This window comes from Ornithodoros turicata, chromosome 2 (genome assembly GCF_037126465.1).
Source record: "Ornithodoros turicata isolate Travis chromosome 2, ASM3712646v1, whole genome shotgun sequence".
Taxonomy (NCBI): Eukaryota; Metazoa; Arthropoda; class Arachnida; order Ixodida; family Argasidae; genus Ornithodoros; species Ornithodoros turicata.
In genome coordinates this window covers 132,171,433-132,186,210 of record NC_088202.1, presented here as the reverse complement: position 1 = coordinate 132,186,210, position 14,778 = coordinate 132,171,433, and the positions used below count along the sequence as shown (strand labels likewise).

The window sequence follows — 14,778 nt, the reverse complement described above, 5'->3', positions numbered from 1 at the left end:
CTTAGGTTTTACAAGACGCCAGAATTTACTTGGATTGGATGTAAGAATGGCTTGAAGTTCCTTGGAAAAGAACTCGTCTTTACGCAAAAGAAAGTGCGCGCCTGTAGTTTACAGCTTGAACATTGTATCTCGCCCAGTCTTCAGCATTGTTCGATGATTTAGCTTTCCTGTATAGTCCTTTCTTTTTGTTCAGAAGTGATTTGAGGTGTCGGTTAAACCAGGGCGCGTTATCGTTAGCGCTGATTTGAATCGTTGGAATAAAGTGTTCCGCTAACTCTAAGAGCTTATCTTTGAAGAGCAACCAGTTTTCTTCTGTGCGCCTAGAATGAAATCAATGCAACAACTCAGGGAAAAGACCATCGAAGCCGGATGATTCTGACATCTTGAGGAAATCAATTAACTTACAGGTTGCCTCGGCCAAATCTCGTTGTTTAGAATTAAAGTTAGTAGAGAATGATGGATAGAATAGTTCGAGCTCGGTATTGATAGCTTGAAAATTGGCATTATTATAAAGCCTGATCGTTTCCCGCGTGGTGACTCTGCAAGGCTTTTCGGTATGAATATTGAACGTAATGAACTTGTGGTCACTAAGACCGTCGGAAATGTCTGGAGAAGAAAATAACGAAGGGTCAGAAACGAGAACTAGATCTAGTATAGATGACGTTTCTGAAGTGACTCTAGTGGGTGTAGTGATCAGTTGGCTAAGACAAAAAGTGGCACACAGGTCCTGGAATGCGTCAGCCTCTGAACCAGATGCAGAACACGGCTGAGACCACTCAATGGTGGGAAAATTGAAGTCGCCAAGAAGAAGAAGTGTGCAACTAGGAAATCGGTTATAAATAAACGCCAAGGCGTCCTGAAGTAGAGGAACGAAACCAATCATATCTGGGGGGGGGGGGGGCGGTAGCAAGCCATGACAACGAGCTTAGTGCCATTTCTCTCATAACAAACACAACACATTTCTAGAGGGCTAATGATATGTACATCAAACAAGTTAAGATAGTCTTTACTGGCAATAAGGACTCCGCCACCGCGGCGTTGCGGCCTATCAGCACGGAGCATCCTAAGGTGTGGAAGGCGAAGAAATATTTCAACATCAGGCACTCCCTCGTGAAGCCACGATTCTGTGGGGACAACTACATCAAAATCGCGTGTTTCCACATAGTCACTTAGGTCATCAGATTTTGGCAGCACACTGCGAATGTTCGTAAGAAGGACTGATATAGATGACAGAGATGTTGCGTGGTGCATATCAGAATGAAATGTGGGAGAACAGTATTGTCACTGCTTACACTCAACAACCGCGGAGCAATCGGGGTCGAAACGGTAGCACTTTCCATCGATATACAGTTTGTTGAAGTTAAGTTTAAATGTACTGGACTGAGCCTTAGCGAAAGTCAATAAGTGTTTACGAGCCACGCGCACATTGAGAGAGAAGTCTTCGTCGACAGAGAACTTCGTTGATTTAAGTTTAAAACCATTGGAGAGTGTAGTTTGCTTCGTTTTAAAGCTCGAAAACTTGACAATGATAGGGCGATTACGTGCATTTTGAAACTTTCCAAGACGATGAGCACGTTCAATATCTGAGTCTGATAAAGATACCCCAAGGTTATCATGGCAAAAACTAATGACTTTGCTCTCAGCTTGTGACCATGTCTCGTTGGAATTATCGTTGATCCCGTGGAAAATCAGGTTGTCACGCCTTGACCTGTTCTCTAAGTCATCCAGGCTGTCGGCGAAATTTGATATAATACTTTCGGATGTTTTCACTCTATCCTGAATAGTTGACATATCTGCTTTCAAAGCCGGTAAAGTGGATACATCATTCATGACACTGTCGACTTTTGTAGTCAGGTTGTTGAGCCTTTTATCCGTGTCCTCAAGTTTTAAGTGTATTGACTTAATTTCGATTAACAGTTCAGGGTGCTTTTCATCCAGCTTTGCCTCGAACAGTTTGAAAAGTTTTTCGACAGCCGATAGATCGTCTTCTGTTCGAGGGCGTGTGACTGGAGGACCGGGGTTCAGCTCAACGTCACCTGATAGCAACAATATGTAGAACACGTTTACACAGTCGTAACAAATGGAAGTACACACCACCTGGCAGGGCAGCACCACCAAACAACGCTTACTAGTCTTGCGTGAAAACAGAGCGAGGTCGTTCCTTACCTGTGTATACAAGACAGAGTGATTAGCGAACTGCATCTCGGCGGTGCAGACCTGCCCAGCAATGGTTCCAGGGCGAACAACAGCTTTTGAGGGTAGCGGTGGCGCTGAAGTGCTTGTGCGGGTGACGTCAACTTGAAGATAGTCAAAGATAAAATCGGAAGGAATGTCTCAGTACGGCTCGTCGTATCGGGTCTGGCGATAAAGTTCATGAGACGTGGCCAACGACGACAGGTTCCAGAACGACGCAGCACAAGGAACAGAACACGAAAAGCCTTGATAAGCCAAAGGCCCACACACGAACAAGCAGTAGATCTGTGTATACAAGACAGAGTGATTAGAGAACTGCATCTCGGCGGTGCAGACCTGCCCAGCAATGGTTCCAGGGCGAACAACAGCTTTTGAGGGTAGCGGTGGCGCTGAAGTGCTTGTGCGGGTGACGTCAACTTGAAGATAGTCAAAGATGAAATCGGAAGGAATGTCTCAGTATGGCTCGTCGTATCGGGTCTGGCGATAAAGTTCATGAGACGTGGTCAACGACGACAGGTTCCAGAACGAAGCAGCACAAGGCACAGAATACGAAAAGCCTTGATAAGCCAAAGGCCCACACACGAACAAGCAGTAGATCTGTGTATACAAGACAGAGTGATTAGCGAACTGCATCTCGGCGGTGCAGACCTGCCCAGCAATGGTTCCAGGGCGAACAATAGCTTTTGAGGAGGTTATACGTCCTTATGCCGCTCAAATTGACCAAGGGCATATATTTACGTAGACTGTTGCATTCAGCAGACCATGCGCGAAGTTCAGTGACAATTTCCAATCCTGGAGAGTAAATGTCGGGACTAAATGTCGGGTTATGGGACTAAAATGGGGAGTAATTGCAGAGTAGGGGAGTAGAAGCTGCAATTACTCCCCATTTTGCTCCTTTTTTTTTTTTTTTTTTTTCTTAGAGTGCACGTGATGTTGCCGAATATTCGCGGCTGGTCTTTTGCGCAAGTTGCAAAGTTCGCCACGAAATGTGCTTTAATTTTACCTGTAGCTAAGATCGTATCCAATCGTTGACACAGAATCCTATACTAGAAGTGTAATGTAACCCTTGATTGTCAGCATAGTTACCGGAGCACGTTTTCCTCTCTGGGCTTCTTCTTCTTCGTCAGAAAACGTCTCTGTCGGCGGCCTTTTGGGAGAAGCTGCGTACGGAACGATTCCTAGACGCTGTGGGCGTCTCATAATCTCTTCCTCCATCGCTGACAATTTGTGTTACGCCATATTTCTATTGATTTCGATGGCAGATAGGCGACGTCGTTGTTATCCTAACCGAAACGATGCACCCACGCGTTGCCGCGGGGTGTGTGCTCGCGGTCGTCCACAATTGACTGAGAGGACTGGACTTTGATGACGTAAGCCCGCTTCGAAGGGATGTATCCGGCGGTCACGCCCCGTTACTTTTGCGTGGTAACTGGGCTCCCGGTATGCTGAATACGGCTCAAAGCCCATGCGTGTATGATTGTGAGGGTTCATGAGAACCGTCTTCTACGGAGTACTTAGAATTACTCATTTCCTGCATTAGCAAAAATCATTTCCTGGTCCCTTTAACATAACGCTTATAATGCACACTGACAAGTTCCAGAGTGTTTCGTGTGACGCTAGACTCAACCATATTTTGACAGCCTATAGTCCAAGCGTTAAATCAGGGCCTCAACCAACTGTAACAGCCAACAGCCTGAACCCATTGTAAATACTAGTACTGTGCATCGTAAATACTGATCTTCCGCGGCTTCTAGGTGGAGTGTTACGATGTGCCTGACATTTGCAACAACTTCCTGCATGGTCACCAGTGACTGCTATTATATGCATTCGGCATTTACTGAAGTTGTGTGCGCTAGCTGTCAAAAGTCTCATTCGGTGCATGGTGAACTTCACGAACTGCACCGAGGATTGCACCAAGGGCTCTACTAGGGCGCGAGCTGCACCATGCAGCTCTTATGCTTTTCTGTTTCTGGAAGCGCGCCGATGGTAGCTCTGTTGACAAGCCAAGAACTTTCCTTGTCATAATACCGCTTCCTACCGTCTTCTTGCAGAAGTAATTTCTTTATAATTCCAAGTCCACAGAGACAGCTGTAATCAGAATCACATGATCGACGTCTCGCCTCCTGGGATGACACCACACCGGTTACCGTGCGAATGTTTGTCTTCGTGTTCATGGTCCCTGGTTATTCTCGCGTACTACGCATGCAGAGGAGTACTAATAACAATTCAGCAATGCATCCAGTATAAAATACCAGATAGAATGCCACGTACCAAATATTCAATCAAAGTCCAGTTCTCCTATAACTAATCGCCCTCTCTTCTTCAACACGCAAACTGCACATAAGCAGACTATGGAATACCAACTGTATTTTCTCTCGTTTTCCTTTACTTCGTAAAATACAACGCTGAGCCATTTCGTGCGAGCAGTGCATTCATTACGATCAGGCATCCCAAGATCTTGCTTGCCGCGAGACTCCTATTCCGTTTCACGCTATTCCCAGTCCCCGCGTGTCTTGAGATCATATCTCACAAAGCTGCCTGTCGTTTAGGACCGAGCTTTCACGGTGAATAGGCGGTAATTTCCTCCGGAATCGCTCATTAGGTTCAAGCGAGCAGCGCAACTTCTGCAGCACCATGAGTGGAGCGTAAGCATTCGCGTAAGAGACGGCGGTTAATTCGCGTTCAATAAGTGTCTGCGTAAGTATGTGTGTCATTTCGATGCTGGGATTTGCCGCACATGGAACAACATAAGAGGCATGTCCAGTACATATCGTTATATGCGTACGCATATACACATATCCTGTACGCATATCATTTGTGTTTATCGTTGCTGTTAAGTCCAGTTCATTATACCTGCATACCGTGGAAGTTGTAATGGGCTCATTTTAATTGCATAATAGCATTCGGTATTCCAGCTCCGAACTCAGAAACACAGACCACCGCACCAAAAACACAGTCTACTTATAATCGTGAAGATATCCTGATAATCTCTGCGAGCACTTTTAATGCTTTCCTTGGCGCCAACATATTTGCAGTGGCGCTAGTAGTCGGAGTAAAACTGGTTTGATGGGCCGCGCGCCGTGAGCTGTGATTCATACGGAACTGGAGCTGTGCTCTGAACCTACAGACGTCTACAACGTAGTAGTGGATGAGGCAATTACACAGAGGACAGACACAGCACAAGCCTGCCAACATTCAGTTGAGATATCTACAGCTCGAATAAAGGATATTCGTTCACTCTGTAACATTGGCGACGATTTCAGTGGCGCAGCTCTGAAAGCATACCTATCACCTGGGATGGCACCTCCTGTGGTCCCCTCCAGTGCAGTTACTCCTCCGATTGCACCTGCTCCGAGTGGAACTTCTAGGTTCATCGGCCCAGGAACGTTCTATCCTGAGAAAGATGACTGGGCCTTGTACTAGATTCGTCTTCGAGCATGCCTCGACGTTTCCGGAATCACTTCCGACGTCGATCGAAGGAACGACCTGATCGCGCTTCTGGGAGCGGAGACCTTCAAGGTTCTGCATTCCTTGGTTCAGCCACAGGCCATCACTCAGGTTTCCTTTGTTGACTTGCTGAAGAAGCTGGACAAGCACTTTTCGCCGAAGCGCTTCAATGAATTTGAAGCGGGGCTCGAAACCGTTATTTTTTGGGGTTCGGTTCATGTTCCGGTTCAAGGTTATTGGTTCGGTTTGCGGGGTCAGCGCAACCAAAATAACGATTTGAACCGATATTAATCGATTCGAACCGGTTTACGTGTGCTGTGCCAATCAGTGTACCACATGTGAGAATTATCACTGTAAAAAATTTCACCGTAAAAAAAACGGGCAAATGCATGGAAAGTTGGCTGCCAAACATTGGCCGTTTTTTTTACGGTGACCCCTTATAAGTTGTGCACGTGAAAAAATACTGCATTGCCAGTAATTTTAACAGGCATACGCCGTGTAGCATTACTGTGCTGTGGTCGTTAAAAGAACTGCATTGGCCAGTAATTTTAACTGGCATGTGCCGTGTACCCTTATCGTGCTGTGCCCGTCCCTGGAGCCCCTCTTTCTTTCTTTTTTTTTTTTTTTTTCTACATATAGTCGTAGCAATGAGAGCAGTTTAAGCGATGATCATGCGCAACAGATTGTGATGTTTGTCACATTGGGATTTATTTTCTATGTACATAGTGATGAAAATGCGCCAGTCACCTTTGGCATGAAAACCCTGCAAAGAGAAAGGGAATTGTTACAGGGAGCCGAGCAAATGACATGCAATTATAGTCACCGTTTATTTCTTCAAAGGAAGAACATACGAAGGAACCATGTGCACCCATCAGTCATCTCTGGCATCAAAACACTGCAAAGAGAAAGGAAACTGTTACAGGGAGCAGGTCAATTGACATGCAGTTATACTCTCCGTTTATTTTTTTCAAAGGAAGAACATACGAAGGAACCATGTGCACCCATCAGCCAGCTCTGGCATCAAAACGCTGCAAAGAGAAACTGTTACAGGGAGCAAGGCAATTGACATGCAGTTATACTCACCGTTTATTTTTTCAAAGGAAGAACATATGAGGGAACTATGTGCACACATCAGTCAGCTCTGGCATCAAAACCCTGCAAAGAGAAAGGAAATTATACTCACCGTTTTATTTTTTCAAAGGAAGAACATAAGAAGGTGTACACAAAACGCGGATACGGCACGGAACTTCTGGCAGCGTTCATAAGGATATCTGATCATGGCCCTCTCGTATGTGCTGCTTCATATGTGACAGTATCTCTATATTTGTAGTGAACAGACGGGAGCACGAATGGACCTGACATACTTTCGTGGTTTCGGAGAGCAAATCGATTCGAGGCGACTGTCCTGGTGTGTTCTTGTAACGTCCCAAAATGTGACATCTGAGTGTTGCATAGTTCGCCGCCGTGTACACACATAATGCATGACAACACGGTATTCTGCTCGCTTCATGTACATGTCTACAGTGTTTTTTTTACAAACGCCTTGATGACCCTACGAGCCAGGACGCATGACACACGGAGATCTGAACTAGGGAGACGCTTCACAGCAAACGCGAGCCACGGTTTACTGGTGTCCCATAAGTTGCTAAAACCGCAAAGAACAGGATGTGCGAACAGAAATGTGCTTACCTGACTACGTGCATTCACGAGATTTACAACAACCACTTCGTCCTCCTTCATCAACGACCGTCCGCGTACGATGTTCCGCTTCCAGCGGTTGCGAATGACGGCAATGTCCCGTACTGGGCTTGGCCTTGCCTCCGCATGCAAGTTTTCGGCCGGCGCATGATGATGGCACCACCGCTTTATGTGTGGTTCACACTACAACTTCTCTCCGTTGCGGTTACGGTGCGGATCCAGTGCGGAGGCGGCTGTCGTACGACACGCTGTTCAGACATATGCGTTCTTGATACGTCAAACGCTTGTGGTTGACCAATCACGTCTCCACTCCACCACGTCTCCATTCCACAGGCAGCCATGAACGGGCAACGTGATGTGGTCGGCGAAACTTTGATGTGTATTGAAGCGTATCTGCGTCATACAGAGTGCGTAAACTGGCCAGTTGTTGTTCAAATGGCAGCAGCAGCGCTTCTGCTGAAAAGAAGGAAAAAACGGCGACGACAGTGGGTTCGCCAAATACTACAGGAACGTGCCGTGCACGGGGAGCTTGCGCGGAGCGCGTTCGCTCATTGGTCAGCTGCATCTCCGCAGGTAGCCCGTACCGCATGGAGTTCGGTCGAGCTCAACTCTTGCGGTGCGTGTGCTTTTCGGAGTGTCGTGCTTCGTTGTCATGACAACCGTGTCGCGCCGCATCCGTAACGCATGAAAATGCAACAGTGTGAACCAAGCATGACGTAGTTTTCGCAGTATTTGTGTTTACGGTAACACGCCGTCGTCAGATACTATTAAACGCCCGTAGAAATCACAGTATTTTTTTACAGTGTAACATCAGGTTCCGGCGATGGCTTGCACCTGCTTTGTTTCTCTTACTCCCTCACCTCTACACTTCATAGGAACAGAGAACCATGCAGTTCACAGCAGATCATCCTTTACTGTACAGAAAAGTGCTGGGAAATGGCCTACAGCATACCATTGAACCCCATTGCAAAAGGCTATCGCCAACTTCTAAAGAAAGAGAAGAAAGCGGTCACGGGGTAAATAAGAGTATCTCAAAGCCCCATGCGCAGGCAGGTACGCTTCTCCCCGTTGAAAAGAGGACGAGAGGCCGCTCCTGTGTGTCCTTCCTCCAATACGCTCTGCAAGTAACCCAGCGTTCTGCGCATATCTCCTCTCCCGGTTACTCCACTCGGGAAGCCCCATTGGCTACGGCGGCGCCCTCCCTCTTCCTTCTCACTGCCTCCTCTCATGCGCAGAGACGCACTTGCACAGGGTATTGGAGGGGAAAAAAAATTACGGATCGGTTCGGGTTCGGTACGGCAAAAAATAACGTTTTTGTGCGGTTTTCGGTTACGGTGCAGTCCCGGTTTCGACCCCTGATTTGAACGGGCGGAGATTTAAGCCGAAGAGGGCGATACATATGCTTGTGACGACTTCAGCATCATGATAAATCATCGGCTGGATGTTGCCACGAGCAGTGATTCATTCGGAACTGGAGCTATGCTCATAAATTACAAACATCTACAGCCCGAATAAAGGATATTCGTTCACTCTGCTACAACATTCACCATGCGCAGTACAAGCCCAGCATTGATTAGGATAACGGAGATATTAGTTTAAAAACAACGGCCAAAAAGGGCGACTGTTGCGACGCGACCGCTGCCGACATCACACAAAAACTTGACGTGACGTCAGAAGCAGGTGACCTTCCCCATTGGCTGAATGGCTCGGAACAAGCAAGTAACCTTAACGTTCTCATTAGTGCAATATGCAATAATACTCAACAGTTAATGAATACAATAGGGCAAAAATCTCATAGCTCATATAAATGTCATTCATGAGAACCATTCTTCGCCGACAACTCAAAATTTCGGAGACTATCTTACCCGTTCCTCTAATCCGAAGTTAAAAATCGTATCTTAAGTTAACGCTCCTGTCTTTTCACACGATGTGCACATTATCTGTGGCTTTCATGATAGAACTTTACAGTTTCTTGTTATAACATATTTCAGACAATCAACACTGTTGAAAAAAAAATGGCTCCACCTCTGGGCTTTCTGCCACACCCGTTTAAATGCGGTGTCTTTGTAGGACCGCCACGTGGCCACGTCACGTGATGGTTTGCCCTATAAAGCCAAGGTTGGATCTACACTTCTTTAGCCCAATAAAGCTATCATTTTCAAACGATGCAGTTGTAGCACAGAATCAATAAAGCTTCAATGTGCCGCGACCGAACTGAAAAAACAAAGAGAGCAATGTACAAAGGACACTTCTTTATACTTAACCTAAAGTACGAACCAAAGCGTTTGCCTATGACCACCATTTCAGATTTTCCTGAGGCATCGCTTTGCAATATGAAAGTTCGTAGCATTCTACATGCAACGCAGAAAACGCACATGAAGATTGCATTCTAAGTGCTGCGGGAACCCCCCACGCGGTCCTGTAAAAAAATGCATCAGCGTCTTACTGGCAAAAAAGTGCTCTCGTTGTTTGTGTGTTTCTGTGTTGTTTTTTACTGTGCACAAACGCCGTGCAGCTTGCGCGCTTAGGAATCGTCTTTCGTAGCGTTCCGTAACGGTGTTTACTGCCGTTAAGGTAACAGAACGACCCTGTTCTTCGCGGTTTAACGACAAATTCACTGTGAGCCGTTGACTTTACAACCTAACGTTACGAGTATGGGTAGGCCCGCACTCAAGTTTCACGCAGCACGAGAATTTCTGGGTGTGGCGGAAGACACCGTGCGCTTGAAAGACCATAGGTTGTTTTAAGTAGAAGAGAAATATTACAACGGTACTATACTTCACGATGAAGCGACCCAACCAGCACAAATGCACCAAAACGTGTAAGTGCACAGGGTCGTGAGTGCATAGTAGATCAAGGTTGTTTCCAGTGATGGCCACTAACTACTTTTACAGCAGTTTAACTATAACTACTAACTACCTCGCGATGGAGTAGTTTAACTAGTAGTTCAACTACTTTTCAGAGGAGTAGTTAAAACTACTTCTTTAAGTACTGCAATGTATTTTGACTACATCTATAACTACTTAACCTTGTGCATCAACAACTATCCCTTGTAGTGTTCTTGGACACCTAAATATGAATTACCAGCAATGACAAACTTTGGCTCAAGCCATTGCTACGATCGTCAAATACAATGCTTGCGGTGGGATTCTTTCTGTGCCTACTCGATAAACTAAGTTGCAGAATTATTTTACAGCAAATGAGGCTTCACTAGACCAGTAAAGCTTGCGGCAAAATCTGATGTAGTTGGCGCCTGCTGTAACCTAACTTCTGTAGTTAACTACTCAAAATTGTAGTTTAACTAGTAGTCGCCACTACATTTCTGCAAGTAGTTGATAACTACTTTTTAACTACAATCGGGCAGTTTAACTACATGTAGTTAAAGGGGCCGTAAGCAGACCACCAAACATTTCTGAAATAATGATACCCCATGAAAGAACACAGCTCATAATACCCAAATATACATTTCGTTCGGCTCGTGCCATTGACCCGTATAACTGCTTTCAAAGATGAGTAACCAGCGAGCCTCTCTCCACAACGCATACGTCACATGGCTACGTAGCGTTTTGCCGTCCAATCGGGGGGCCGAGCTGCGCACATGACGTTTCAAATTACCAGCCAATAAACATACTTCGTTATCAGCTGTGAGTCGGAGCGCTCAGTTTGTTTGTGTGAAACGACGTTTTGCGTTCCGTGGTTCCGAAATTCAACGTCATGACATCTTCAACGTCTCCGGCTGGCGCAAACGTCAACAGCTGGGCTGCTATCACATGACGCGATTCGAACCCGGGTTCCTCCCAGTCACGACGTGACATGGCCAGCACGCTATCCACTGTACCACGCGAGATGGTGACGCGATGTCGCGTGGCTCAAACCAAAGTACTGCAGCCCAGTTGTCGGAACCATTCGAAGATGACGAAGATGTTCCATAGCGCACCTACCTAAGATTCCGGAACTGTAGTCCCGGATATTCATTCGCGCTCGTGGTGTGCTGCGTGCTATTGCCCAGAAAACGTATTGCGCGTATGATACCTAAATTAAACGCATTTCTTTCTCAGTTTGAGGCTCTAACTGTTTAGACTTTGAATAGAAGAGGATTCACGTTCATCTAGTCCAATTCCGCATTTTAAATAAAATCGTACGTGGAACACTCAATCGTAATTGGTGGGGAAAGCGCTACGTCAAAATGACGTAAAGTTAGAGCGTGGGGCGGAGCTAAAATGCGAAAGAGTGCAGTGAATATTTCATCCGTATGCAAGCGCCTTTTGTTTTTGAGCGTTAGTAATTGCAAGGAGTTTTTACGGCCTAAGTTCCAATAATATAACACAAAGAAATGTGCACCTTTTGTACCTGTTTACGGCCCCTTTAACTACTGGCCATCACTGGTTGTTTCCTTCGTTGCCATCTCTGCAAAATTAAGCACCGGACTGATAAGTGACACCTGCCGTCAATTCCTGCGTGCAGGGCGTGGGCAGATAAACCTAAGTGGCATTTGCAAACAACTCGTTACACGTTCGTCGGACGAGCTTGTGGTTTCGCACAACGACGCATTTATACCTGCGAAAGCTACAGAAAAATCGTGGAAGACATACTAAGCGTAAAAAAACAATAATCATAAAGAGAGCGACGAAGACATCGGCTGCCGTGCATTGGAATAGGGCAACATGGCGATCTCAGGAGATCGAGTTGTGTGCAGGTGCCACTAGGGGCGCCACCGATGGTATCCATATATGGAACGTCGTTTCCGTTTCTGTATACCGTACATCTGTAGCTCCCGTTGCGGTACCTGTACACAACTCTCTTGAGACCGCAAAGTTGCCCTGCTCTAATGCACGGAAGCCGTTTCCTTTTCTTTTCTTTTCTTCCCTTTTTTTTTTTTCTTTTTCGCTGAGCATGGCTTTCACGATTTTTCTGTAACTTTTGCACGCATAAATGCGTCGTCGCGCGCCATCGGGAGTTTTTCGAACCTAAGGCAGTAAGCAACAAACTGGTTCCTTCCTGTCTTAGGTTGGTTAGCCTTCCAGATATCTTTTTCTCACGAGTCGTGTTTATATGTATGTGACTTGCCTCGTGAAAATTGAACATTTGCTGGTTTGCGTCCCGTCCTGCGCGGAGAGCCAATGAGAAGATGGATTGACACAGAATGGAATCCTTTGGATGGGCAGCGGCAAGACGGTTCGCGAACCGTTTGATTGAAAACGATTCACTAAATCTCCCTATATAGTGTGAGTGTGCCTTCTACCGAATGCACATTCTGCGTCACACGAAAAACGGAAAGCACGCTCCGTGCTCGCGGGATTCTAACGCACGCTCTGCCGAGCCTTATAAAAATAAAGGTGCACAGATCTCCTTCAGTGGAAGGACGCACAGTAATCTAGCAGTACGATGCACTTTTACTATGATGGAGTTCACTGATTGATAACGCAAAGTGCGCAGCATTTATTTTTCTGAACTTCTCTTTCGTCTTTATGAGAAAGCTTATGTATTTCAAATAGCGCTTCGTGATACGTTTTTCCATACGTCTTCACGATTTTCTTTTTTTTTTTTTCATTCACTCACTCTCGTCATATGTAAGCGTTACTGTAGCTGTGGGATCGTAAAAGTGCGCGTACTGCGTACAAAGCTGCGAGCCGTTGCCGTTTCAGCATTATTATAATCTCTCGCACGCAGTCACGCTAGAGAAATCGAGGTGTCTAATATCGAAATGAGGATCGCTATATGTACGTGTCTCACGTATTCAAAAGGCCAGGAAAAGAACCTGCGTAGCTCCGAGCAACATCCGAGACAAGCTGATGAGAAAAATGGGGCTGTCTCGCTTATTTGAAAATGGACGGCGAGATTACGCAGGTGGGACGGAGACTGTATCCGAAATCAGACTAAGAATGCCGTCTGTAACACGATGCCCTACGCGTTCGGTATTCGCGCAGTTTGAAAATTCCTTCTTTTCCGTTCAGATGTGCTTCGTTATATGCGCTCTGGCAATCTTTGTCGGTATTGTCTACGTGCAGGCAATACGTATAGAGGTTGGTTTTTTAGCGATGGTTGCGATTTAGTTCGGGGAGCGTTGGTTATCTTGATACGCATTGCGATGTAGCGAAGGCTGCGATGTGCGGAGGTCCAGTGTCGAATATTATGTTCGATAGTACTTTATTCTGCGCTTCCTTTTTTCTTTCTCCTTTTTTTTCTTTCTTAGCAGGAATAATAGAGACTTTGGGTGGTGTCCTTAGTCTCTGTCTTTGGAGTCTCACCTTCTCTCTTTTCTTTTTTTTTTTTCTCTTTCTTTCTTGGTTGCTTTATTTTTATTTTTCTCTTCTTTCTTTCTTGTTATTTTTATTTCTCTCTTCTTTCTTTTTCTTTTTGTTTTTGTTTTACTTTATTTTTTAGTTTTATCTTCTTTCTTTCTTTATATTTTGTTTTTATTTTGTTTGTTTTTTGTCTCACCTTTTTTCCTCTTTCTTCTTTTCTTTTCATTTATTTTTCGTTTTTCTTAATGGAGTAGCATGCCGACCTTGGTCTGGCAGACCTTTCCTTTGAATAAACATATATTTCCCCCTCCCTTTAGTCTTTGTGTGTTCGTTACCATTTCTTGACATGTGATATTTGTTGAAACGCTCTGCGATTTGCGTTATTTTATGTGTGCCGACTGCCGCGCCTTGTGCGTTTCTGGACGTGCACGGGAACATGCCAGGAATAATGTGGAAAAGACGTGTCTCTGGTGGTCACGTCAGCATGGCGTAATAGGTAGCACACCGGACATGAATCAGAGATGTGCGGGGTCAAATTCAGTCGGTAGATGACCTTCTGTGCACTGCCGTAATTTGAAGATTCGTTGTGGCTCAAAATGCTTGGTTGAACAGGTCGACGACAAAAAAAAAATGTTTCGATGACAGCTTTCTTCGTGTAGCTGTGTGTTGTGGCCATGGGAACGCATCACATACCGTTAAAGATGGAAGCATTTCAATTGAACAAGAGGGATGTGGAGAGTGAGTTGGTGCAGTGCTGGACAAAGGTTTACGGAACACCTGTACGGAACAGTTACGGAAAGTCTTTCCTTCACCCCCAACGTGAGAGGGTGAAGGAGCCTCATGCGTCGAAGATGCCGCCACAGTGCCGCCTCATGCGTCGAAGATGAGCTTTAACTTACCGAAACAAAACAGAAACACATCTATCGGGTGACGCTATCGGGACTGCCCTTTTCTTGGATTGCATTTTCTGTTTTCCTTTAATCTTGTTCCAGGACGCAACAGGCGACAGTGTGCTCTTTTACGCTCTCACATTGGGGGTGAAGGAAAGACGGGTCTCCGAAGACGCGCAATGAACAAAATAAAGAAAAAAATGGTGTTCCTTCGCGAATTTTTTGCGGACGATCTACCGAACTGATTTTTGTTCTGAAAACGGCTACGATATCAGGTCACCGAAAGGAACAGATGTTCTCATTGG

The 14,778-nt window shown here is 45.7% G+C and overlaps 3 protein-coding genes and 1 long non-coding RNA gene across 7 annotated transcripts in view; 1 reads left to right on the top strand and 3 right to left on the bottom strand.

Moving 5' to 3' along the window:
* LOC135386159 (microtubule-associated protein futsch-like) overlaps positions 1–2,256 on the bottom strand; it is a 40,856-nt gene extending 38,600 nt beyond the window's left edge. For both annotated transcript variants that reach the window (XM_064615924.1, XM_064615923.1), the window contains exon 1: positions 2,167–2,256. The gene's annotated coding sequence lies outside the window, so the exon portion shown is untranslated. The remainder of the gene's footprint in view (positions 1–2,166) is intronic.
* The window catches only part of LOC135386162 (neuronal acetylcholine receptor subunit alpha-10-like), a 203,140-nt gene that overhangs the window by 169,730 nt on the left and 18,632 nt on the right, over positions 1–14,778 (top strand). The gene's annotated exons all lie outside the window — the stretch shown is intronic.
* On the bottom strand, positions 1,282–3,408 carry LOC135386446 (uncharacterized). Its single transcript, XM_064616354.1, has 2 exons — positions 3,280–3,408; positions 1,282–2,166 (listed from the first exon to the last, which is right to left on the bottom strand). The coding sequence occupies exons 1-2, from the start codon at positions 3,406–3,408 to the stop codon at positions 1,282–1,284; spliced, it is 1,014 nt and encodes a 337-aa protein (XP_064472424.1).
* LOC135386163 (uncharacterized) lies at positions 6,347–7,394 on the bottom strand. 2 transcript variants are annotated; one of them, XR_010420619.1, is made up of 4 exons: positions 7,330–7,394; positions 6,724–6,795; positions 6,464–6,668; positions 6,347–6,403 (listed from the first exon to the last, which is right to left on the bottom strand). It is a non-coding gene; the product is annotated as an uncharacterized LOC135386163 (long non-coding RNA). The 2 variants fall into 2 exon arrangements; XR_010420620.1 differs by lacking the exon at positions 7,330–7,394 and adding an exon at positions 7,005–7,293.